At 50.6% G+C, this 23578-nt stretch overlaps 10 protein-coding genes across 10 annotated transcripts; 1 reads left to right on the top strand and 9 right to left on the bottom strand.

Moving 5' to 3' along the window:
* Positions 1-1672: 1672 nt before the first annotated feature.
* LDX57_004791 (cytochrome P450) lies at positions 1673-3440 on the bottom strand (the record flags this gene model as incomplete). Its single annotated transcript, XM_046086466.1, has 2 exons — positions 1673-3265; positions 3318-3440. 2 exons carry the CDS (start codon positions 3438-3440, stop codon positions 1673-1675), a joined length of 1716 nt encoding a protein of 571 aa, XP_045942431.1.
* Positions 3441-4452: 1012 nt separating this feature from the next.
* On the bottom strand, positions 4453-5514 carry LDX57_004790 (UbiA family prenyltransferase; the record flags this gene model as incomplete). The annotated part of the gene is made up of 2 exons (XM_046086465.1): positions 4453-5412; positions 5470-5514. The coding sequence occupies 2 exons, from the start codon at positions 5512-5514 to the stop codon at positions 4453-4455; spliced, it is 1005 nt and encodes a 334-aa protein (XP_045942430.1).
* A 1842-nt stretch (positions 5515-7356) lies between these two features.
* LDX57_004789 (uncharacterized protein) lies at positions 7357-7665 on the bottom strand (the record flags this gene model as incomplete). Its single annotated transcript, XM_046086464.1, has 1 exon — positions 7357-7665. One exon carries the CDS (start codon positions 7663-7665, stop codon positions 7357-7359), a length of 309 nt encoding a protein of 102 aa, XP_045942429.1.
* A 143-nt stretch (positions 7666-7808) lies between these two features.
* LDX57_004788 (uncharacterized protein) lies at positions 7809-9217 on the bottom strand. Its single transcript, XM_046086463.1, has one exon. The coding sequence runs from the start codon at positions 9179-9181 to the stop codon at positions 8516-8518; it is 666 nt and encodes a 221-aa protein (XP_045942428.1). The 5' UTR covers positions 9182-9217; the 3' UTR covers positions 7809-8515.
* Positions 9218-10435: 1218 nt separating this feature from the next.
* LDX57_004787 (phosphomannomutase) lies at positions 10436-12381 on the bottom strand. The gene has a single exon (XM_046086462.1). The coding sequence runs from the start codon at positions 12354-12356 to the stop codon at positions 10665-10667; it is 1692 nt and encodes a 563-aa protein (XP_045942427.1). The 5' UTR covers positions 12357-12381; the 3' UTR covers positions 10436-10664.
* A 453-nt stretch (positions 12382-12834) lies between these two features.
* Positions 12835-14166, bottom strand: BNA2_3 (indoleamine 2,3-dioxygenase; the record flags this gene model as incomplete). The annotated part of the gene is made up of 2 exons (XM_046086461.1): positions 12835-13806; positions 13876-14166. The coding sequence occupies 2 exons, from the start codon at positions 14164-14166 to the stop codon at positions 12835-12837; spliced, it is 1263 nt and encodes a 420-aa protein (XP_045942426.1).
* A 2139-nt stretch (positions 14167-16305) lies between these two features.
* LDX57_004785 (uncharacterized protein) lies at positions 16306-16810 on the top strand (the record flags this gene model as incomplete). Its single annotated transcript, XM_046086460.1, has 2 exons — positions 16306-16697; positions 16762-16810. 2 exons carry the CDS (start codon positions 16306-16308, stop codon positions 16808-16810), a joined length of 441 nt encoding a protein of 146 aa, XP_045942425.1.
* A 478-nt stretch (positions 16811-17288) lies between these two features.
* On the bottom strand, positions 17289-19008 carry LDX57_004784 (aminotransferase-like domain-containing protein; the record flags this gene model as incomplete). Its single annotated transcript, XM_046086459.1, has 8 exons — positions 17289-17712; positions 17767-18015; positions 18083-18280; positions 18342-18353; positions 18411-18553; positions 18606-18751; positions 18814-18867; positions 18927-19008. The coding sequence occupies 8 exons, from the start codon at positions 19006-19008 to the stop codon at positions 17289-17291; spliced, it is 1308 nt and encodes a 435-aa protein (XP_045942424.1).
* Positions 19009-20035: 1027 nt separating this feature from the next.
* LDX57_004783 (uncharacterized protein) lies at positions 20036-20989 on the bottom strand (the record flags this gene model as incomplete). The annotated part of the gene is made up of 1 exon (XM_046086458.1): positions 20036-20989. One exon carries the CDS (start codon positions 20987-20989, stop codon positions 20036-20038), a length of 954 nt encoding a protein of 317 aa, XP_045942423.1.
* Positions 20990-21912: 923 nt separating this feature from the next.
* Positions 21913-23314, bottom strand: LDX57_004782 (uncharacterized protein; the record flags this gene model as incomplete). Its single annotated transcript, XM_046086457.1, has 3 exons — positions 21913-22054; positions 22112-22588; positions 22641-23314. The coding sequence occupies 3 exons, from the start codon at positions 23312-23314 to the stop codon at positions 21913-21915; spliced, it is 1293 nt and encodes a 430-aa protein (XP_045942422.1).
* Between the last annotated feature and the right edge of the window lie 264 nt (positions 23315-23578).

Genomic DNA, 23578 nt, shown 5'->3' with positions numbered 1-23578 from the left:
TGCGAGATAAATATTGTGTATGATATGTCGATTAGAAAACGTCTGACAGGTAACTTTGTTGTATAATCTATTCTCCACAACTGAACTAAGTTTTGCTGTCATATATATCCACTTTTAAATTTCCTAAAAAAAGCACCCAAACTGTAAAACGTCATGTCGGACATTCCCACCGCGCTGGTTGCCGAGGCGTCCACAGTCCACACCCCCATTCGCCCTGCTGCGCCTTGGGCCGTTTGAATACGGGCGACCGCACCCCCTACTCGGCAATCGGCAGCCCCCACCGCTGAGCACCAGCGGGCATGTCATCGTGTCCGGTAGCGGTATTATAGCACCAAGCCTTCAACTAATGACTAGGGTCGTGTTAAACGTCAATTGCGTTGTGCAATATGATCAGCGCAGAAGACTGGATTCGGGGCTGGTGGAATAAGCACTAGGTATCGGTTTAGTTCCGAACTATGAAGACTCCTAGCTATTGTATTTTAGCGCGTGGAAGTGTCGCCAAATCTAATCATGAAGGCGTGGACAGTCAAGACGTTGTGTTTCATTCGTCTGGTCGCATTTATAGTATGACTCACCAGGCGCCTCCTTTTCCAAAGAAGAAGACGAAAAAAAATGTCAAGTATCCGAAGGAAACAAAATTGATTCCTGAACACTTAGGCATCCGTCACAGAAGGCCAGACCCAGACAGGACATAGATTAAGCGGACGTGGCTGGCTGACACTCAGGGTCCCACCATCCTGCGACCTTTCTTATTTCGATGTAGCCGACATACCAATCGACGGTCTGGAATGGGAGGATTGAAGAGAAACGCAAACCACCAGCTGCAGGTGGAGTCATTTTGAGCCTCCTCACGTGGTCATCGCGGGATACAATGCTGTATGTGTATATCAGCTCAATGGTTCTTTGGTTGTTTTATGCACCCTTAAATGGTGGGGCTTGAGTACGCCTCGGGCTAGATGTAGCCCGGGCGCTGGCGATAAGGAATTCATAGGCGGGTATTTCCCCCGACCACAGTCAGTGCGTAAATATCGCCAGGGTGAAGCGCCCAGCAGTTCAATCATAGGCCGGTCCAGATCGTCAAAAGTACTGTAGGGATCAACAACCCCAGACGCAGCAAACAATCCTTAACGTCTCGGAGGACACGGAAAAGTTTCATCCCGTACTCCGTACGTCATGACTCACGAGTCTATAATACTGCGGTGTTATACATGTTGTGTTGTTCATTGTTGTCATTTGGGATTGCCAAGGGGCACTGGTTAGCCTGGGAGCCTTAGCCTGGGGAAGAGACTGAATTAGTAGTGGTCTGTGGTGTCGCAGCCTTGCCGACACTTTGGCAGCCTGGATCATCGAGGATCCCGTCATCCTGTATGCTCAATCGACTAGACCTAGTTGAGATGTTATGCAAAAACAGGAAAGGCATAAGGGTTATGCATAACTACTAGTAAGGGGTGTCGATTTTGACTTGATCAAAACAGCGACCAGTTAGGGCTAGCTTTATCATGTGCCTGTGGTTGACATAGTGACAACCACTTGGATTCATAGGTATAGAAGGTTATCAAGAGCATTGATTTGATTTCTTTCATAATCCCAAAGGTCCAAATATATACCATCATTTACTATAAATTGTACAAACTCCCACATAAAGCCCATCGATATACAACAAGAACGCCAACTACTCGGTCAACCCCCCCTGCCCTCCCAAAACCCTCCTTCTCAACTGCACCACCGGTCCATCATGCGTACTCGTAAACACATCTTTCGTCTGAAAATCGTTCTCCCTATGCCTCCCCCATCGCAGACCCCCCTCCCACCAACGCCCTCCTTCACCCGCATGCACCCCCGGCGCCAAACGAATGTCATACGCGCGCAGCAATCGCGCCAATATCAGACCCAATTCTTGATACGCCAAGCCCTGACCCACGCAGCTAGTCCGACCAGCACCGAAAGGCATGTATGCGTTCGCATGTGCACCACCCCCGGAAGGAGGGGAGGAGGTTCCCTTACCCGTCGCCTGTTGCATATCAAGCCATCTCTCAGGCCGAAAGGCGTGCGGATCAGACCAGTACGCTTCCTGGCGATGGAGAGCGTAGATAGGAACCGCGACGTCCGTGCCAGCCGGGACGACGTGTTCCGTGTCAGTGGTGCGCACGATCAGGCCCCCCGGAAGCACTTCTCGAGGTAAGACGGCTCCGACGGGGGGAGAAAGACGCATGGATTCGTGGACGCATGCGTAAAGGAAGGCGCAGCTGTCAAGGGAAGGGCCCATTCGGATGGTTTCGACATCTGCGGTTGTTTCGTCCGTTTCGGAGGGGAAGGCACGGTCGATTTCGTCGCGGGCGCGGGCGTATGCTTCTGGGTGATGGAGGAGGTAGAAGAGCGTCGATGTTGTGGCTGTCGCTGTGGTGTCGGAGCCGGCGACGATGAGAATGCCCGCTTCGGCGACGAGGTCGGGCTGGGAGTAGCCGCGGCCAGTGTCGGGGTCGCGGGCGTCGATGAGGGCAGCGAAGAGGTCGCGATGGGGTAGGGAGGCCGGGTCGACAGAGATGCGCCATGAGGACTGCGCTTCAGAGAGGCGGAAGAAGTCAGCGACGCCGCGCGTGAGCGAGGGGAAGCAGATCTTGTCGAGATTCAGCTTCAGCAGGGCTGGCACGTGGCCGGCGAGATTGATACCGCAGGTGCCGAGCGTCATAAGGTCCAGGAGAGGACGGTTGGCCGGGCTGGACTGCGTGTTCCAGTTCTTGGAGAAGGTGACGTCGCCCATGATGTCGGAGAGGAGGTATTGAATGGATTTACTGAGGTCGACGGTTTGGTTGGACCATGATTGCGGCTGGTCTGAGGAGGAAGGGAGGAGGGTGAAGAAGCGTCGCACGTTTTGCAGAATCAGTTCTTCGAGACCTCTGACGGCGGAGGTGCTCAGCGCACGACTGGTTACTCGTCGTTTATACGAGTGAATCTTGCGGTCGATGGTGGTCAAACTGGCCGGGACCGCGAAAAAGTGCTTGAAGGCGCTGTAGACCTGAGACTTCTGCGTGTTGGCGCGCACTCCGTAGATATCCGAGACAGCCTGATCACTACAGAATGATAAGCGATTCGGTCCAAATCGAACGACGGGGCCGTATTTTTCATGTAGACGCAGGAAGTCCAGGTGTCGGTCGCCCGCGAGGCAGTGGTAGACGCTGTACAAGTCTGTCACGGCCGCAAACCACGGTCCAGGGTAGTTTGCCAGGGGATGGAATGTTAGCCGGTAAATTGGTACTGCTAGTAGCTGGGATTCGAGTTAGTTTGATTCCTACAAAGATTGGGGATGTTGGGCATACCAGTTCGATAGCGAAACAGACTGTCTTGGAGACGAGATTGGTGCATGCAGTAATGTACACATACCCCACGGCTAGCGCCAGTGACGCAATTGAAAACGACGCAGCGTGAGATTGGTAGGACATGATCGGTTGGATTGCGTGACAGTGTTGGGTTTGACGTCTAGGAACCATGATAACATCCGGCTGAATATATGTAGGCATATTGACCAGACCCTCCAACCCCTCATCACACTTTCAATGACGCCCGTGAATACGCAACCTGCCGCAGCATGCATAAACTAAGACCGGGGTATCTATATTAAGACAAATTACCGTTATAACCGCTGGGCCAGAACAACACCCACCAACCAGCACCAGCGCTCAAGGCACCCAGGCAAACCAAACACCGCCTAAACGACATAACCAGTCATCACGAGCACAGCCAGTATTGACTCAGCGATTCTGACGGTGGCAAAACACCAGCAGAGCCTCATCTGCACAAAGTGGAGATCGTCATAGTGGTAACCAACGGGAGCAAGCCGAAAACGAGAACGGCCCCCATATCCACGGGTCCTCCAGCCAGGCACGGGCCAACCGATTGCCCAGTAGGATCGGCTGATGTCAGACGAGGCCTCGGAGGTGCCCTGATTGGACACTGCCATTGGAACTTGGTAGTGGCTAGTGAGTGCGGGCAAGGGCGAGGGTAAGAATCCTGCGTGCCCGTTTCCCTCTTCGGCGTCAATCATTCATCCTGGTCGCTTGGCAGGCAGATAGCTAATTCTTCCTACGTTGGGGGTGCTACAATCAGCTACGCCACGGTGCAGAAGAGCAGATTACATGACTCACGAGATGACGGAGGAACGTTTAGTGTATCGGGTGGAGGGATTGATTTGGTGGAATTATTCGGTTCTCAAGGGGCTGGTCTATCGCTATGCTAGGGTATAATTCAGACAGGAAAATCAGAACGCGAACAGCAAAAGGCAAAAAGAAAAAAAGAAGAAAGAAAGAAAGAAAGAAAGCAGCAAGAGAATAATCAAGAAGACGCGAAGAGGCAGAAAAGGAAAAATAGAATAAAGAAAAACAATGATAAAAATACATGACCGTCAACGACGTCAATCATCAGTTCATCACAACATCGAACAAACCAAATCCTCAATCAAAAAAACAGATAGCCCGACACTGCCGCAGCAGCATATCGCCAAAACCAGTCTAGGGCCTGCGTCAGAACCGCCGGGTTCTTGTAAAGAGGCAGCAAATAGATCAAAATCAACCAAACACACCACAGCTGATAGGTGACTTCATCCGCCAACACCCACCGCAGCTGCATGGTCCGATAGGCAATTAGCCCGGCAGGGCCCAGCAAAATGAGGTAACCCACAACGTCCAAAGCCCAGAACTTGGGGCAGACGATGGACCAGAACAGAACGCCGACGGCCACAGAGATACGAGCGGCTTGTTGGCCGTGGATGATTGGTAGCGTGAGTCGACCCCGAGCGGCGTCACCCTCGATGTCTGGGATGTCTTGAACGTGTATGGTCATGAGAACGATGAGTCCAATCACTCCCAGCCATACGTAGGCCGCTGGGTTTAGTTCGTACTGGCCATACCCGGCTGCGATGGTGGTGGAGCCGGATCCATGGCAGATAAAGCCTGCGGCGTTGAGGACGTTGCGCGCAATGTAGTTTTCGTCTGCGCCAGCCAGGTCGTTGTACATCCAGGTAAGTACGAGCATGGCGGCGGTTTCACGCAAGCCGCCAATGAAGTATGAGAGGATAACGCCCAGTGGAATGAGAACCAAGAGTAGTCGACGGGCTTCGTCCGGCGTGATCCGGCCAGCCGGAATGGGACGCCATGGCTTGTTGACAGAGTCTTCGATGACAGAGTTGGGTAACCGCTGGTTCGCGAGGTTGAACACCAATAGATTCAGCCAGTTCCAGAAGGCCACAAGAGGTAATCGAGCCAGGATCATTCCCAGACTCGGCGTGGAATTCGTCGTTAACAATCCTCCGGCCAGGGCCTGGAAAATGCCCACTGCTGTTTGTGGGTAGAGAATAACTTTGAAGTCGTTTCGAGTGAACAGATAAACACTATATAGATGATAGGCTAGAGAGCGGCCCTGAAACGCATTGTGAGACGATTGACTTGCTTGACATCTAGGGAGATGATAACGAACCTTGGAGGGCTGCGAGCCCAGAATTGATGTCTTCTCAGACAGCATGATGTCGCTCACAGTCAATTTAACAGGTGTCTGTGGGTTGCGCATGAATGAGATGAAGGAAACTTGGTTAGAATGAATTGGTTGAACTACTCAACAGCCAGAGCAGCCTTCGAAGAGGTATTTAAGCTCTCGATATCAAACAAAGTACTCAACGGCGTAGGCAGCCTGGGGCGCCTGCCCGGACTTTTCTGCCTGAATCTATCCATTGCCCGCGAACCCAGGTATGGGCGCAACACTGCCTGGTGACTATGGCTGTGTTACCAATCGACCATGGTATCTGTTTGGATGACACTTTTTTCAGGCCAAAGATGTCAACGATGACTTTGCCCCACATTGTATCCTGAAACGGGCAATGCTGGAACGAGGCCAGGCCATTACAAGCCATGCCTACAATGAGCATTCAGCATGACACAACAGTTGGGAAGTGGATCACCTCCGCAAATAGAACACATCGTGGGAGATAATGATCAGCTCCACCGGGGCCGGGGCGTAAGGAGCCTAGCGTATACACAGTCTGGTTACACAAAAGGCCCAGGAATAGAGAAAAGAAGACATTGTTCATCGGCACCCACCTGGCTCTTACGCAGCTGAGCAGGGTGTTCTAGTGGGCCCACGCATGGTAAAAATGACACGGATTATTAGAGATACTGCAGTGTGAATCATAGAAACGCGCTAAAGAGGCCGTTGGATCCTTTCAGTGAGTCCTATAATCTCTGATCTTGGTGCTTATTCGTAGACACGGACTGCGTAAGGCGTCCAATTCAGGACCCGCTTTCGCTTCCTTCGATATTCTGCGTTGCGCTGCCTGCAGGCGACAGCTGATCCTGAGTCATTCAGGCAGACTCTCGATATATATTCATGGGATTAATGGATTTACTTGGCTCTGTCCGAAGATAGCCGTTGTATGAGACGCAAAGTTGCCTGGATTGCCTATACTATAGATCGCACGGTTCGCGCAGTCATTCGGACGATTTCACGACACATGACGTCATAGTCCGGGATGATTATCGATTTATTATCAGCAGCCTCGGTCGACATCTGAATGGTCTAACAGGAAATGCTGCATTGTGTTGAGTATGGCCGGAACCCGATATAACCCGTCGCTGGTGTCGTCGGAGTTATGTCGCGTTGAGGGTGATCAAGTGTTTTACCAACACTATACGAGAAGCCAGAAGCCAACTGCAAACTTATTTGTAAATACTGTCTTAGGTCAATCAAGTATACGAGTCTGTGTAATGCATAAACCTCGGCATGCCCACTGCCAAAACTAGGATCCACAACCTTAACAATACACTAAACCCCGTTAAGAACTTGAAAGATGTGAACCAATTCCCTATTCTATTCAAATTCCTTAGCCAACTTGGTCACATAATCCACCACTTTTCCTGGAAAACTCAAGTATGGATGATGCGACGCCTTCAACCGGAGCGTCCGAGATGTCCCTATCGCCGAAGCCATATACTCCTGGACCGGCAAGGGGAGCATAGTATCATCCTCGCACAGGATATAAGCAGTCGGGAGACCGTTCCATGGTTCATGCGTTGCTTTCCCGAAGAACACGGAGAGACAAGTATGTGTCAGCGCGCTCGACCAACGAATTTGCTCAGCTGGGCTCAACTCATGGAATGCCTCCGAGGCAGGGAGGGCGCAAAACGAGCGGCTTCCCTACAATTGGATCATTATTTTTAGCGACGGCTATGCGCGAAAAGCTTGATTGATGTGGAGAGGGAAAAGAATTCAGTTCGCATACCTCGGATGATATCCATGGCATCATCAACCCTCCGGAAGGAGACACCAAACTCTGTCCCTGCGCCACCACAAACGCAGCCATATACACGAGCATCACGACTCCGCCTGCGTGGCCGTTCTTTTGGCGTTCATGTTTCTCGGGTCCCTTGACGGCGCTGGAACTGACAAGTCCGCCATAGGAATGGGCCACGAGGATGATGTCTTCTCCGGCATCGGATAGCTCGGCCAGTGCGGTATGCAGGTTGGAGACGTCGTCGTCCAGGGTCTTGTTAGGGGCTCGGCGCCCGTTGCCACATGAGGAATAACTTTCGCATTGACATTTTTGGATGTAAAATGCTCTTGGAGCTGGGAGTAGAAATGTGGCGGGCTCCAGGCTCCCGGGACAATGACAATCGTTGGCATTATGTGGGTGATTTGATTGATGAAATTCTGGGCAGGGGGTTGGAGAGTTAGATAGATAGAACCCTGTTAATGATTTGATATCGTTCTAGTTTGACTTCCCGGTCCTTCATTCTCCTAAGAGTATATTGCAAGTTTTGCCTACCATCTACCCGGGATCTGCACCAAAGGCCGTTCGTTCCCTAGTAGTCTGACCCATGATGACTATCAATTCGCCATGCATGCAGAGACAGTTCTAGGCGGACATGGTGAACGGACTCCGGTTCTTAATTCCGCTGCAGACTCCAGGGATCTCGGTGTTTGCCAGTCAATCCCCGTTTTTGCAGATGTCTCCACAACGGCTACGCTGATCGGCTTTGCATTCGGTATATTGGGGCCGTAGAGCATGATTCTCAACGTGCTATCAAAAAGGGCCGTTTCATGGTTTAGCGGGTTCTAGTCGCCGACAAAGGAGATCAGAAACCCAGCGAAAGACAAAATGGCGGGTTCTACAAACTACACAAGCATTCAGTAGAAGTGCTAAAGAGGGTCATGTGTGAACATGGAGAAACAGACTACAAGAATATTCCTAGATCCTAGATTGGGGAATCAATAATTTTTAAATGACCGCCGTGCTTTCTCGACAAGCCAAACTTGAATGATAGAATTTGGGCTGGGCAGGGTAGTACTGTCAAAGTAGACCCCGAGACAGAATGAATACAAATATATCACGGCAAAGAGCGAAAGGAAAAGAGTGAACCTTCTCGCACGATTCTTGTCAATCAAACAAACATGAAGACAATCCATAACTTTTCTTCGAGGCAGGTGACGGCCGAATGAGAAGAGCCTCACTCCTCACGAGACCTCCTAAGCTCTAATGCTCGAGGTCGTTGGGAAAGGAATTGGTGCATCCTTTCACCTTGCCCCCATCATAAGCATCCCCGAGCAGCTCGAAAGAATCGGAATCATCGCATCCCATCTCCTTGCTCTGATCATAAGCATCCCCCGGCAGCTCATAGGAGGTGGCATGAGACATTCTCTTCTCCTTGACATGCTCCTGCTCAGAAACCTCATCCTCCTCACCAAACTCCTCGCCCAGATCCTTGACAATCTCATCCTCTTCCCTGGGCGCCAGCCTTTCCACCGCGTCATGCTCCTGCTCATCACGACCAACATGCGGCTTCTTAGACACACATCGTGACTTCACACACCGCTCCCCCTTCTTACAGTTACCATCCATATGACATTCAGTCCCCGCGGGCCGTTTGGCCACACACCGGCTCTGCGTGCCACACCAAGGCCGCTTCTTATCCTTCGCACAATCATTGTTAGTTGAACACTTCCTGCCTGCAGCACGCCCGTCACGACGCGAGGGATGGCCCATTCCGATCTTGTCCAGGTCGTCGATACTGAACATAAAATCGGTATGCTTGGGATTAGGGGGGCCGGCGCCATCAATGCAGATGCCTTTCAGACACGTGCCTGGCTCACAGTCGGCGTCTTTCTTGCAGCGAGGATCTTTGATGTTCGCAGCTGTCATGGTAGCGGGCGGTGCTATGGTGACTGTTTCTCATGGTTAGTACTCCTCCTTGGCAATGTTGTTGAGAAAGGAGGTGAAGGATGATTGAGCATACCTTGAGTCGTGAGGGTAACGCCTTCCCAGAACTTGGGGTCGAGCCATTTGGGATTCTTATGGTACTTGAATTTCGCGAGGGAGGGCAGGGCGAGAAAGAGGGTTATGATGATAGTGAAGAGTTTCATGATGACGGGATGTGGTGGTTTGCTTAAAGAAGGAAAGAAAGGAATGTCTGGCGGCTCAAGGCCGGCGAGTGTGAAGGGGAGCAGAAACAGTTTATCTTGAACTTCAGCTCGGCTCAGGAAAGCAGGGATTGGTGAGAGAGAGAAAGAGCGAGGGTATCAAACCAGATGAGAACGTGTAGGAATATTTATAAAGAACTGACTCCATGGACCTCCTGGTGTGGAAGGGCTCTGAACATCAATATGGCTATCCTATTCCTGTTTGGGTCATCCGATAATAGACTAGGAGTCTATATGACCGAGCATAACGCCTCGACATGTTATGTATGGTTTATCAAGTCATGCGGTGGTATCAAAGTGTCGAAAGATCTTTGTTGTTGATAAATCGAAACATCTGGCTAAATTGTACATGTCGCTGTAAAATCCATTCTTTGTCGCTCTGATGCCAACTCCTGGATGATATCAGGGATTGTGGTTGCGCCAAGGCCATTTTTCGAAGAATGGTGGGTTACGCATATCGTCTGACGATAGACACAGTAATGGTTGAGACACGGGGTTGCCTGTTGTAAATAGTTCAAAGGAAATGTGATCGCTTTGTTATCTGATGATTTGTGAATAAGGTCTTCTCCATTAATAGCCAATCAGCTTGGCTGCACTTCCTTTCCTTGACCCATGAAATGCCCTCATGAAATATAACAAAGGCCTCGTTGTGAAGACATTCCTTAGAGGTAGGACAGACAAGGATCATTTTGCTCCTCGAGCATGCCAAGTCAGGACAAAGGTCATGGATTTGACAATGATAGGGGGTTTAGCGAGTCTAATCAATGAGGGATTACCTGGCCTATGAAAGAAAGAACGTTTTGCGGGGTTGCGTGATGATAATGAAAGAACAAAGAATCTGTAAATAGTCGATGGGGTGGAGGGTATGACAACACTAACGTGCACAAAAACCTTTGTTTACGGCCGATAATTTCGACAGGGTCAGGCATGATGGGAATCATCTAATATAGAATGCCAAGTCCAAATCGAGAAGAGAGGGCTGCATAACTGGCAAGCAGTGTTGATATTTCACTCAGAAAACCTGAAAGTGTAATTAAAGTCTAATATTATTATTTGCTCTGCAATAAGATGAACAGGTGTTTTAAATGTCGAAAGAAAGGAACTTGAAGGATTCTAAAGGGGGTGCTGTTGTCACCCGGTCATTCTCGGCGCGCGGGATGCAGAAATACCTTCTAGCACGTGGTATTTTGCGCGGGCCCGAGAAATTAGACCAGGCGTTCCAACTGACGAAGAAGGCCGTTGGGCTCCGCAACACCCTGGATAGTGATGTCGTCGGCGCGAGCCTGAGAGTCAGCGACGGCGTAAATGCGGAGCTCATCGGCATTGCCTGAAGGTCGGACATGAGCCACATCGCCGCTGGTAAAGATAATGCGCACACCATCCGTGTAGTTCAGACGAGCAATGGACGAAAACCCGGCCTCGGCCGAGAACACGGTCTGGAGCTCCTGGCGGACCTGATCCAGGTGCTGAGCCTGTGATTCGGTTACGGTAACAGGAGTTCGACCGCCGTCCTGCGCGCTGACCTTCTCAGCGTCGAAAGCAACTTCTTGCATGTTAGGGTCTTGTGGGGAAAACTTCTGAACGATCTTCAGACTCGTGGGTCGCGGGAAGTTCCGAATCAAAGCGGCCTTGCTGTAGCGGGCTGGGAGCGTGCCAAAGAGCTGAGGCACGGTGATCTGGCGGGTTTGAGCAGCGAAGAGAACGCAGAGCAGAGGCAAGACGGCGTCACGCGTGGGAAGCGCGGGCAGTGGGTTTCCGTCACGTAGAAAATGAGAGCCAGTGAGGAATCCACCGTTGGCTTCCCATCCGCAAACCCGACTGTTCCCCTTAGCGACGGCAGTCTGCATACCAGCAATCACGTATGGGCTGCCGATCTTGGTGCGAGGCTCAGTGGCTGAGGCGAGAGCACCCCGATCGATGGCATCGTTGCTGCTGATAGGGACCACCACAGCATCAGCACCCAGGTATTCCGCCACGATCATGCCCAACAGGTCACCGCCGAAGAAACGAAGCTGCTCTCCTTCGGGCGCCACAAGGAGCGGACGATCACTGTCGCCATCCGTAGACACGACGGCATCGAAGCTGTCACCAGTCTCCTGGTAGAAGCCCTGGATTGTGTTGAGCTGAGCCTGGTCAATTGCTTCGGTATCAATGGGCACGAAGGTGTCACTGCGGCCGGCCGGAGTGACTTGAGCACCGAATTGTTCCAAAATTTCGACCACGAGATCGCGACCGACAGCGGAGTGTTGGTAAACCATGATCTTCTTGCCCTTGAGCGATTGTCCCTTGAAAAAGTCTTGGTAGCGCTTGATGTAGGCGGTCTTTCCGTCGGGGATGGCAGGCACCAGGTCGGAGGGCGCATGGCGAAGCATGCCATCGGCGTCGAAGAGGGATTCGGAAAACGGCTGCGACATGATCTCCTCACGCATGCGCTCGACGGCCTGGTTAATCGGTTGCTCATCCTTCTTCAACAGCTCTCCTTTCGAGGTGTTCAGTTTGTATCCGTTGCGATCGAAGGGGATGTGACTTCCGGTGACCATGATGCTGCCTTTGCCGTGCTGCAGAGCGTAGTAAGTGAGGGCGGGGGTGGGGATTGCACCCAGGTTGATGGCGCGCATGCCTCCATCCTTCAAGGCCTGTTCAACGGCCTGCGAGAGGCCACCCCGGTGGTTCTCGACGTATTGTGTAGAGCTGGGACGAAGATCGTGGGCATAGTAAAAGTCGTCGCCTTTCTGGACGCCACCGTCGGACAGCGGGAGGGATTGCAGATAGCGGATCTCGGCGAGTACATTAATGTAGATCTCCAGCTGCGTGAGGTGGATCACTTCACCGCGGCGACCACTGGTGCCGAATTTGAGCACCTGAGGCTGATAATTGAGGCTGTTGCTGAGAGACATTTTTCTGGACAGGATGCCGGGCAGATCTGGACTGATCGTGAGGGGATTCCGGCATCCACGTGTTGATAAGGGGCGCATCCGGCTACGGTTGTTCCGTTTCCGGCGGGTGCCTGGTTGCCTGATCCGGCAGATCGGCCCACCTCGTAGCCTGGGGGATCAGGCACCATTCCATCCAGGCACCCAGGCTGAACTTCCTCCACCTGACCAGTATCAACCCTAACTGAGATGTTGTTTCGCTAGATAGAAGTGATTGCTGCCTCTCTAAGTTTCTGAAAAGTCATAGAGTTGTTGACAGTTCTGACTTGATATAAACCAAGAAAGCACCACTCCCTTTCAAAAAATATATAATTCGAGGCAAGTTTCTAAATGGAACCGTAACCTGAGGAATCCGTCCGCGAGCTTGACGCTTCTCCAAATCCAATGATTACAGCGAACGGTAGTTTTCTGTTCAAGATTAATTCCAGGACAAGCTGTTGAATCATCGTCTCCCAATACCAACAACCCCATCCCGCACCTTTTTCAAAAACTGTATCAGGGGAGTTCCACCAGTTCCACGCAAAACGCCAGATGAATTTGTTTGAGACTTTCCACCAGGCTGATTCATAGTCGAAGATGCCACATCAGTCCTTCTGTTAACGGCCGACGTATCCATGTCGCCGAGTGGCGTGGAAGATTGAGCAACGATATACTGCGTAACGATATGCAAATGGACATCGCGGAGTTCACGAAGTGCATCAAGAGCAAGACCGTACATCTGCTCGAGTTCCTCGTCTTGACCGTTCTGCGCGACATAGTCCCGGATATTCCCAACGGTGGTCATATCCTCAAGGAAGCGGCGATGGTCTCCGGGCATGTATTGACGCATGTCTTCCATGAAACTACCAGCGGAAGGCTCGTGCTCGATCCCTAGAGCTATATCGAACAGCTGGATAAGCGAGCTCTGGGCGTTGCTGCCACCACTATATTGTCGGTATTCTTGAAAGCCTGTTCCATCGTCGAATATTACCCCCCGGGGCAATCCCTCTTGACTCATGTTCTTGGTTCCGTTGAGGAATGGGCGAAGATGATGATAGAAGACGTGAGGTTGGCAGCGCTCACGAACGCGGGACAGCACTGTGGTGACGCCGCGTAGGTCTTCTCTGAAGGCTTGCAGCTGGATGGTAGCCGCTTTTGTATCGTTCTGATCAGCTGCCCAGAGTATCCGTAACAACTGTGAAATCATTCTTGCGCCGCGTGCCTCGATAGCCACAGAGGTCAGGAAGAACCACTCCTCATCTTCTGTTCCAGTAAAGGTCAAGAGCGTGGCTAGGTTTGCAGGATCTTCGCTTGACCTCGCAGGGTCAAGGACCTTATAGTTCCATAGACAAAACCCGGTATATGTCGCTGCTGGAGGCAGGTCAAAGTGTGCGACGATTTCTAGCAACGGGATAGAAATCGAGGGGGGAATGATCTAACAGATGTTGCTTTTTAGTACTATAACAAGGCAAAGATGACACACGTGCTTTTTAGATATGCTCACCTCTTCTGGTGTTGATTCGCTCCATACGTATGCCTGTATAATGAATACCAACAAGACGTACGCTCTTCGCCACTCAGCCTCAGAAGTCAGTTCCTCAGTAGACAAGACGGGCATACTTTGTATAGCGCCCCTTAATTTCCGCGTAGAAACGAGAGATACTATGTTAGTAGCGATGGTCTCCCAAGGTTCGAAATATGGGTTTGGTAGAGCTTCGAGCGGTAGGTCAGGGGGGAGAAAGCCGTTGTCGATAAAGACATCGTGACCTGGACGAATGTGAGGGGAGGAATCCATCTTTGAGGCTATATGTCAATGGCGCCGCTTTTGCATGGCAATGAAAACACCAACTTTGCGAGAGGAATACCGTCGCTTTATAGAGCACGCAGATATATGCCTTGATGTCCGTTGTCACGTAAGTAGTATGGGTTTTCTAGTCCTCCAGACCATGGGAAACACTGCATCTGCTCACTTTAGGACGAAAATCCGTAGAAAGAATGCGAAGTTTATGCATAGATAAATCATCGTGAAATCACACTCGAAGGCGAAGCGAAGGCACTAAAACAGGTAAAACCGAGTGATTGCAAGTATCATATAAAGAACTTCCATGATGATCTCTTATAAGGTCAGTCATAGGGTGATCGTAGATCGCGGTCTGTTGTTCCTTGTTTTTACTCGTGGCAGAGTGAGCTGAGACGATCACCAAGATCAGGATAGGTTTTCAGGCTAAATTACGTATCATAAAATCATTAGCAGGTTATAACTCACTGGAGTTTCGACGTCATCCTCGAATAATGGAGGTCTGCTGAACAATTTAGACTCTTTTTCAAAGCCACTGAGGAATGAAGGGAGCGAAAGAATTGGGCACATCATGCATGGAGGTCCGAGTCCGGATGACCATGCATAATTTATAATCTAAGGCGAATCACAAAACCCATCCGTAGAGGCTGTCCCTTGCCTATGGTGCTCCAAAAAATAGTTGTCAGATAAATGAAGAAACATCAGAACGCCAATGTCACTATAGTAGGCATTGGTTTTAGTATAGTTAGCGGCACCACATTTGATAGGCTAAGATGTAGAATTAACTACTGTTTAGCCCTGGAAATACATGCTAATTGGAGACAACGCCTCCTTGCAACCTGACGAGCCTGCATCTTTGGTGGCGATGGTCTAACAACCCTGCAAAATCGAAGTTGGATATCGAACCGCAACATAAATAAGAAAGAAAAATAAAGTATGGTGATTAATGTACTATGAAAAGGGCTATGGTCAAGAATACACAAATTCAAGTGCGTGTGACGCAAACAAATGACAGACGCTGACAGTTAAAAGGGGTCAATCCTCTCCAACTTCCCAAGGATAGTAAGCGTCCATCATCGCCAATTCTCGGACATTCAGGGTCGTCCAGCAATCCCTGCTTTATTACAGTGCTTTTCACGCAGTTAATTAGGGAACATACAAATACAGAGATGGATATGCAGCCGAGCAGTCTTACCATGCCGTATGTCTTCCAGAACCCGTGAGAATGGGGAGAGGAATTTACCGCAGCGCCCATCAAAAGACATGTATTTGCTGACAGGACACAGTGAATCTTTGACAATCGATGTCTGGTCATCTGTTATCAAGTATCTCATGGAAAATGAGGGCGTTCACCTTGCAACCGATAATGGAGGTGCGATATCCCATGCAATACGAGGCAAAGTGACGTTGACCACTGAGAAACCGTTCATCATGACCAGGCAACACGGTATATGCAGGATCTGCTTTTCTTACCCTTAAGGATATCTCGGAATAAGACCAGAGCGCTGACTATTGCGATTGTCAGAACAAGATAGATCGACTTGGTACTGTACTCGCCCTCGAATCCACCCCAGATCTGCCTGACCGGTAACGACAGATCTACAGCATCTGCTATTCCACCTGACACTGGGAGGCAAGCTCTTCTGCTCGCCAGTCCCGGAGAGACCAAAGCATGTCTTACATATCGCCACAGGGGATGGAACATGGGTGCTGGACTTTGGTGCGGGTATATTCCCCCTTCCTATGTCGTAAAGCTGACTGTTGCCCAACTCAGCGCAAGGCAATCCGGCCACTTCCATAGTGGCCAGCAATTTGACTCAATCCAAAGGGCGAAGGCAAAGACACATCACCCCATTTTTCATTGACTATTAGGTCACTGTCTCACTACTAACCCAGAATCCGAGGCTCCAGTCACCCGAACATCGTATTCGAATCAGAAGATGCCAACAAAACCTGGGCATACGAACAGCAGTTTGACTTCATTCACTGTCGTCAGCAGCATCGGACACTAAATGAACAGCACCTTTTTGAACAGAGTCAGAGGTGTGTACCAATTCACTCCCAAATATTCCCCGGCATTCCACTGAATTTAGGTCGTTTTCCACTAGGTTCCTACGTCCCGGTGGCTGGCTAGAGATGCAAGAACTCTGCAACCCACTCCGCTGCGACGATGGAACTCTCGCCGCGGACAGCGCCCTATCTCGATGGGGCCAACTGCTCGTGGAAGCGTCTACCAAAATAGACCGACCGGCGGACAATCCAACGCGGTATGCCAGGTGGATGCAGGCTGCTGGTTTCAAGAATGTGGGGACTGTCGTGTACAAGTGGCCAACTAATCCCTGGAGTCAAGACGAGGGCGAGAAACTGAAGGGATTGTGGAATTTGTACAACGTCCTGGAAAGGCTGCCTGAGTTTACGAGTATGTTGCTTACCAAGGTGCTGGGGTGGCGCCAGGAAGACATCCATTCTTTGTTGGTGGATGTACGTGCTGAGTTGCAGGATCCTAAAGTGCATGCTTATTGGCCAGTGTAAGTGTTTTGACGTCTTGGATACGTGATCAAAAAGGTTCAAGGCTGATTCTCGCTGGTTTAGGTATGTCGTTTACGGGCAGAAACCGCTGTCTGAGACAGACCAGATCTAGGCTCGGGGCACAGGCCTTAAAACACAGGCGGTCAGATAGATTACGAAAAGGTAGACTGAAATGGACATAAGAAAGGGGTTTGTCGTTCAGGAACCGGCGATGATGTGTTTATGCAGTAGTTCCGTTGTTAGGTGATTGCTTTGATGGCAGAATTCCAACATCTCCATCCAGTCTATATGCTTGTTTTGTCTGTTCTGTCAGGAATTTAGTAACTGCAGCTGTGAAAATGATACTCCCAATCTGGCCAATGTGCACTATCTGTAACCCAGATCTAGGGGTGGGTAAGGTAGTCAATACCCACAGACTGCCGAACAAGCAGTAAAATAGACCCATTGATTTGAGCGACTCTACATTGACAGTTGCGCGAGAAACAAGTGAATAATAACAATTTAGACTAATCATTTGGATCTTTTGCAAAGAAGAAGAAGGATCATGCCAACCCGACCAGGAGCCAATGGAAACCAGCCAAAACAGGTTGTTACATCAGGATCTCAAATCGCCATGCATTATCCACCAACTTGGCAATCCGCTGACAAGCCTCAAACATTTTCTCCTCGGGCAATAGACTATAACTCACCCTCAACTGGCAGCTGCTCCGCTGGTTAGGCAGAAAGGCCACCCCTGGAATTGCTAAAATCCCATTCTCTTTACCCTGCCGACTGAGAATCTCGAGGCTATCCTGCCCCGGGGGCAGTAACAATCTTAACCAGAAAAACATCCCAGCGGAAGGAATCTCCCAGGTGGCACGACCGTGGAGATGTCTCTCGGCAGCAGCTGCGAAAACATCGCGCCGCTGTCGGTAGAAGGTTGCTGCGCGATTGCAATGCTCGAGAAAGCCTGCGTGACCCCAATGGTTGAAGAGAGTTAGGGCAAGCATTTGGGTGGTCGAGGAGGGCTGGAGGCTATGCGCTTTGTTAGCTCATTTCCTACTATAAGCGTATTGAAGATAGGCGTACTTGATATTTTCCGTAAGTCGAACGACTTTTTGCACAGCAGGCAAAGGCCCAGTTAAGATCCCCAAACGCATCCCGGCGCTGACGATTTTGCTAAGCGAGTCAAATCGCATCACGCGGCCCGTTTCGCCGTTGATTTCATTTTCCAAGGAAAGATAGCTACGGGCTCTGCTCAAGGGCTCTTCGAAGTTAAGAAAGCTGTATGCATCGTCTTCGAAGATCATGAAATTGAACTGTCTCGCGAGCCGCAGACTATTGGAAAATTGGGAGAAAGCTTAGTAACGGTATACTGCGGAGTTTGGTGGGCCCATGAACTCACATTTGTGCCTTGCGAATCTCGGTACAGGACTGGCCTGTCGGATTGGACCCAGTCGGAATGGTATATAGGACACGAGGACGACGTTTCCCAGGCCACGCAGACAGGACACGTTCGATGTCAGCTGGATTCAACCCCTCTGCGTCCGATCGAACCTCAATAAGCTGGTGTCCATCGGCTCGTAAAAAGCCGGCTACTCCTCTAGGAGCTTGTTAGCGCAGAATGAACAAGCAATGCCAAAGGCTGCGTGGATCTGACGCACGGATATGCTGGCCTGTGAAGTAGTCAGCCATGATTCTGGGACCATAACAGAAGGGAAGATCGGATATACGTTTCAATGAGGACAGGATCTCCCAAATCTGTGAATACCTGGAAAGCACGATGAATGAGTTCCTGGCTGCCATTGCCGATACAGCATGCCCAGCCTTGGCGGTCTCCAATACCGTGGACGCGTCGCTGAAGTTCTTCAAACCACTAAGTAGCATGTCAGCCTAGCTACCAGACATACTCACAGGGCAGAAAAAACTTTGATTAACTCAGGGTTGCCGCCTGGAAGACCATATTGTAGCGCCTCGCTCAATCGGCCTTCTTCAAGCACGATCCTGTGCCCGTACGAGTCCTTGAGCGATATCGAGATCTCAGCATATGGAAACGTCTCTGGATTAGGTTTTCCTGTTTCGTGTCGTCAACAGTCGATTGACTCAATTAATCAGTAAACAAGCGGTCAACAATACCAGCAACCAGAGAAATCATTCCTGGCAAGGCCTCGAGAGGCAGCAGACTGCGGACTACCACAATGTCAGCATCGCCGTTCAATCCAAACTCAATGGAGAGAGGGTAGACAGACTCGCTCCAGGCTCATACTGTTGCACCCTTTTCGAGAATAATGTCGTCGGATCAACCGTGTGGTTGATGGCAATTGAACCCATGACTGTGTGTCCAGTATGCAGTTAGCCGTAGTAATAACCAAGATTGGGCCTCCTAGTGTGATGGAAAATGTATGGATCCGAGAGCTTGGACTATATTTCGAGTCTGTATGTGTCTACTACCTCCCAGTCTGGTCAAGTATTTTTCGAAACCCACCTAGCTATTTGGTGGAGCCTGGGGGTTGGAAGCATCCCTCGGTTTGAACCCAATCCAGCTCGGACTCGAGATCCTGCTCCACATCTGAGCGAAGATACCTCCTTGGGATCAATGCATCATCTACACTAGGCGACAGTACATGGAACCGTGTTTGGGTGCTTGAATCATTGTCTGACCAAGAACACGTCCCAGCCAACTAATGTCGCAGTTTGTGATATGGTTCATTCGTGCCCCTGCGGCGAGTATGAAGAAAAGCAGGGAGCGCCGAAACCACCGAGATTTGCTGTTCGTATCTTCAGTTAAGTCCGAGACAGTCGGCATGATGCTGTGTCAGCCGGAATTAGAACTCCGTGGTCGCGTAAGACCCTCTTCGTTTTGCGAAGTTTTGGTCGGGACTAGGCATCTGAGACATGACGGTAAAATGCTTGGCCAGGTAGAGCAGACCATCTTATGGGTTCCAGGCAAACAAGCAGGCAGACACGAAATGTTCTCACGAGACTTAGTGTGAGATAGATTTATGTTTGAACCGTTGGAGTTGAGTCGACATATCACTGATCGTCTCGGCCGTGAAATACTAATAGGGTCCAGGGAGAATTCCACTGATGGTGGAATTTTAGACAATATCGCTTTGTACCGCTACTGCATTGTACGAGGTAAAGAAGGGAAACAGTGGTAGGTAGTCGAGGCCCTAGATCAATTGAGTTCAAGCAGGTAGGGAGAGATAAAATTGTTTTTGTCAAGAGCATGTCTTGAGATTCCATGACTCGAATTACGCGAAGTAAACCATGTTCCAACGGCTTGGAAAGTTGAGCCTGGATCACAACCAAGAAGTCGTACTATCAATCAACGTCAATCAAGAGATAAAGGGATGAATCATTCGTTGGCAGTCGGCACCACAACCAGTCTTTTAGAGGTGTTTGCCGAGTCCCAGACCGACTGCAGACTGCTTAACGAGGCCGTTTCAATCTCGAACGGGGGTTGCATCTGCATCATGGCACCCACCATATCCGGCATCTCATCCATGAGGTCCTGCAGGCGAACACTTCCCAGCCCAGATCCCATGATGCAAACGGGCTTGACGTTGATCAAGTAGGGCGGAATAAGCTGCAGCATGTGGGTATCCTCGCTTGCAAGTCCCCCAACCTGAATGTACTGCAGGTTCCCTCCCGGTGCCACCTCGGCACTCTGCAGCACACCTGCCGCAGCGGACCCGCCGACATAGTCTAGGATGATGTGAACCGGTCCGACGCTTTGGGGTAAGACAAACTTTTCGCGTAAAGGCACACGCTCGTCAAGGCCATCTACGGTGGCCAGTGTGTCCTCGCGTCGGGAAAGCCCAACAATCCGAGAAGCTCCCAGGAAGCGGGCCACGATAGCGGCAGCACGCCCGCTAGCACTGGTGGCACCGAGAATGAGCACGGTGCGACCCACGCAGCCACCAATAGCACGCCGACGAAGCGCTATCCAGCTACTGGACATGGGATTGGCGAGGGCAGCTACGCCGACTGGGTCCGCTCCGGGTGAGAGCTTGACGAGCTGATGGCGCTCGACATTGGCGCGCTCGGCCAGCAGAGGAGCGGCGAGTGGGTGAATGAAGAACAGGTCACCTGTCGCATCGTCGCGGCCAACTCCATCGATGCTGGGGTCGAATGGTAAGGGGGAGGCAGACACGCTGGGGTGTTTTCCCGTGGCGCGAAGCTGTACCACGCGCGGTACGCCCACGGCCAGCACGCTGAGCTGCACCTGCGTAGGCGAAGGAGGTGGGAGGTCTGGGACCGTCTGACATTGCGGTGCTGTACCCCAACTAGTCACTTGTGCAACTTTCATAGCGAAGCTGGTAGAATGACAGAATGTTTTGTCTTGGGAGGTTGAAACGTGGGAAAATGCCGGTACGTTAAATGCACCTCGCGAAACAAGCGATTGAGGGAAGCGAGAGATCAGGTGAAAGTGCCTCATTTAAGGCGACTCGCGGAGTTTATGGAAACAATCTGCGAGTATTCTGATGGATCTTATTTGCGATACCTCGAATCAACCTCGAATCATGAGAGCGAGATGCAGAGGGTTCTTTGTATCCTATATAATTTCTATCCGAGGCATTGTGGAATGAATTGAAATGGAATAAAGAAGCAGCTGGTAGTGCTGAACGGGTAACACACAAAGAACTCGGAAAGTCCAATACTATTCGTCGTACGAACAAAGGTTTGAGAATCAGAAAGGTGCATAGGAAACTCACCTAGTATCCTGGCTTTTACCGGATACGAGGCAGAAGGTTGAGGCGCATTGAATGGAGCCAGAATTCCCACTTTACTTTTAGCTTCGACTTTCTAAAATTGTTAATCTTATCTTTATGTGCAGAGGCGGATCGAACGGTACCATGAAGCCTGCACGTGTGCTCTTGGCCTTTAAAAGAGCCACAATGTAAAGTCGACTCCGTAGCGGAGTAGCACAAGCCTTTATCGTGGAACTGAGAGACTTGGTAACTCTTTTGGTTTCACTGCTTGCACAGCGCACATCAGACACCACTAAGGTATAACCAGTAGCGGAGGTGACATTAAAATCATGACCGAGTAGACTCGCTTATCCTGCCAAGCATTACCGGAAAGAGAGACCTCGTGGCTGAGAGAAAGCAACATTGTATTCAATTTCAATTGGATGGATCGTTCAACTTGTGCAAAGTCCACCCAGTAGCAGGTTCTAAAGCTGTGTCATGTTCCAGCATCTCAATGCGCGAAGGAGACATCGTTGGCGTCCTAATGCAAGCGAATACCGAAGTCTCCTGCCATTTTTGTATCTACTTCGTGGATGGGCTTCGCAAAATACGAGGTGGTGCATACTCCTTTGGACTTGCTATACGTGAATGAGACATAGGTCTGTCCGTAGTCCTCGGGTCCACTGCATCGTCATTAGCTTCCAGTAGGTAGCCCATCACGATAGGCTCTGGTCACTTACAAGATCTTTTGCATTGTCTCGCGGTATCGACCGGTAAGGCCCCATTCGTTTCCCAGCTTCTGCAGCATGCGCTCTACATTGAGCTCAACCTCTCTGGTTGTCTCTGCGTACTGAAACACCGGGACGTAGACTTTCGTGTCGGGGAAGGCCTCACCAGGAGAAATCTCAACAGTAATAAGCAAGCCAGAGTAGCCAGTCGAGTCGACACGATCAGGCTTAGACCAGCTTTCATCCATCTGTGTGTCATCAGGTTCGTTTCGTAGAATAGACCAGATTGTCCGAAGGGTCTCAAGACGCGTACGCGCTGTCTGGTCGTCCAAACGCCCACCCAGCGTCATCACATCCCGCAACACGTCAAAGGCATTGCTGCGTGTATGGAGATAGCATTTCACTCGGGTTTCCGGATGAATAATTGGGTCCAGGCAATCGAAGCCCAATAACATTAGCCGGACATCATTTGGGGTCGTCGTCAGGTAGCTAGAGATAGTATATGAGCTTGCTGCTAAGGAACTGTATACATTTATCATACTCTTCAAGAAGATCCAGACCCGGCGCCAACCGCGCACCCATGGGTTCCAGGCGTCTCAGCGCCCCGAAAAAGAGATCCTTTGATGGTAAACCAGTGGCCATAGACTTTCGAACGGCCGGGATGTAACATTTCATTGTACGCTGGCTGCCATCGAAGTCAAATCCTATCGAGAGCGGTGGAACGGAGATATTGGCAGGCATGTTGGCCACAGCAACCTGAGTTTCCTCCGGTGAGAGGAACAGAGCTTCGATAAGGCTCTTCATCCATCGTGTGTCGCTCCCTGTTTTGGACGCAATTTGAAGTGCGGTTTCCCGTGCGGCATATTCCGCGAAAGGATCGGGTCCGGCTCGCTGCGCTGGTCCCACAATGTCAAAGTCGAAGCGGACCTTTGCTTTCCCCGATGCGGCCATATTAATGCTGGGATCGAATGGTGATCCGACGACAGATGCTGGTGGTGTATAAGGAGCATGCGGCTCCGTCGGCAAGGGCCCTAAGTTTGGTGCAGCGAGTTCGTCCATGAATTGAAGATGACTTTCCTGATCAGCTGGGGAGTATGATCCGGCCGCCTGGAGCAAGGGAACCATGACAGAACGAATGTATTGCGTCCAGTATTCAATAGACTGGCCCTCCTTTGTATGATGGTCATCTTCCGGTGATATGGTATTGGCTTGCATGATGGGCGTAGGTGTGATTATGTCAATGGCCTTCAGACTGAAGATGTTGAAATTATAGATGCTATTTACCGCGGCTTATATAGAACTTTGCATCGGTGTGAAGACGCTTTCGATACCTTCGACGGCTTTCACAGAGGATGCCAGTGATGGCAAGACGTTTGTATGAGCAGCCCTAACCTCAAAGCTGCGTCGTACCCAAGCGAAGACAGAATTTGTGTTACGGGACGTCGTGGCTCTAGTCCCCCAGGGATACACACCTTCAAT

Source organism: Aspergillus melleus, assembly GCF_016097325.1.
Source record: "Aspergillus melleus strain CBS 546.65 chromosome Unknown contig2, whole genome shotgun sequence".
Taxonomy (NCBI): domain Eukaryota; kingdom Fungi; phylum Ascomycota; class Eurotiomycetes; order Eurotiales; family Aspergillaceae; genus Aspergillus; species Aspergillus melleus.
The sequence above is the reverse complement of the archived record's forward strand: the minus strand, read 5'-3'. Positions and strand labels throughout refer to the sequence as shown.

What these genes read in the sequence shown, in the direction of transcription:
- LDX57_004788 (XM_046086463.1), bottom strand. Translation starts at nt 9,181, where the DNA reads ATGACAGCTGCGAACATCAAAGATCCTCGCTGCAAGAAAGACGCCGAC.
- LDX57_004787 (XM_046086462.1), bottom strand. Translation starts at nt 12,356, where the DNA reads ATGTCTCTCAGCAACAGCCTCAATTATCAGCCTCAGGTGCTCAAATTC.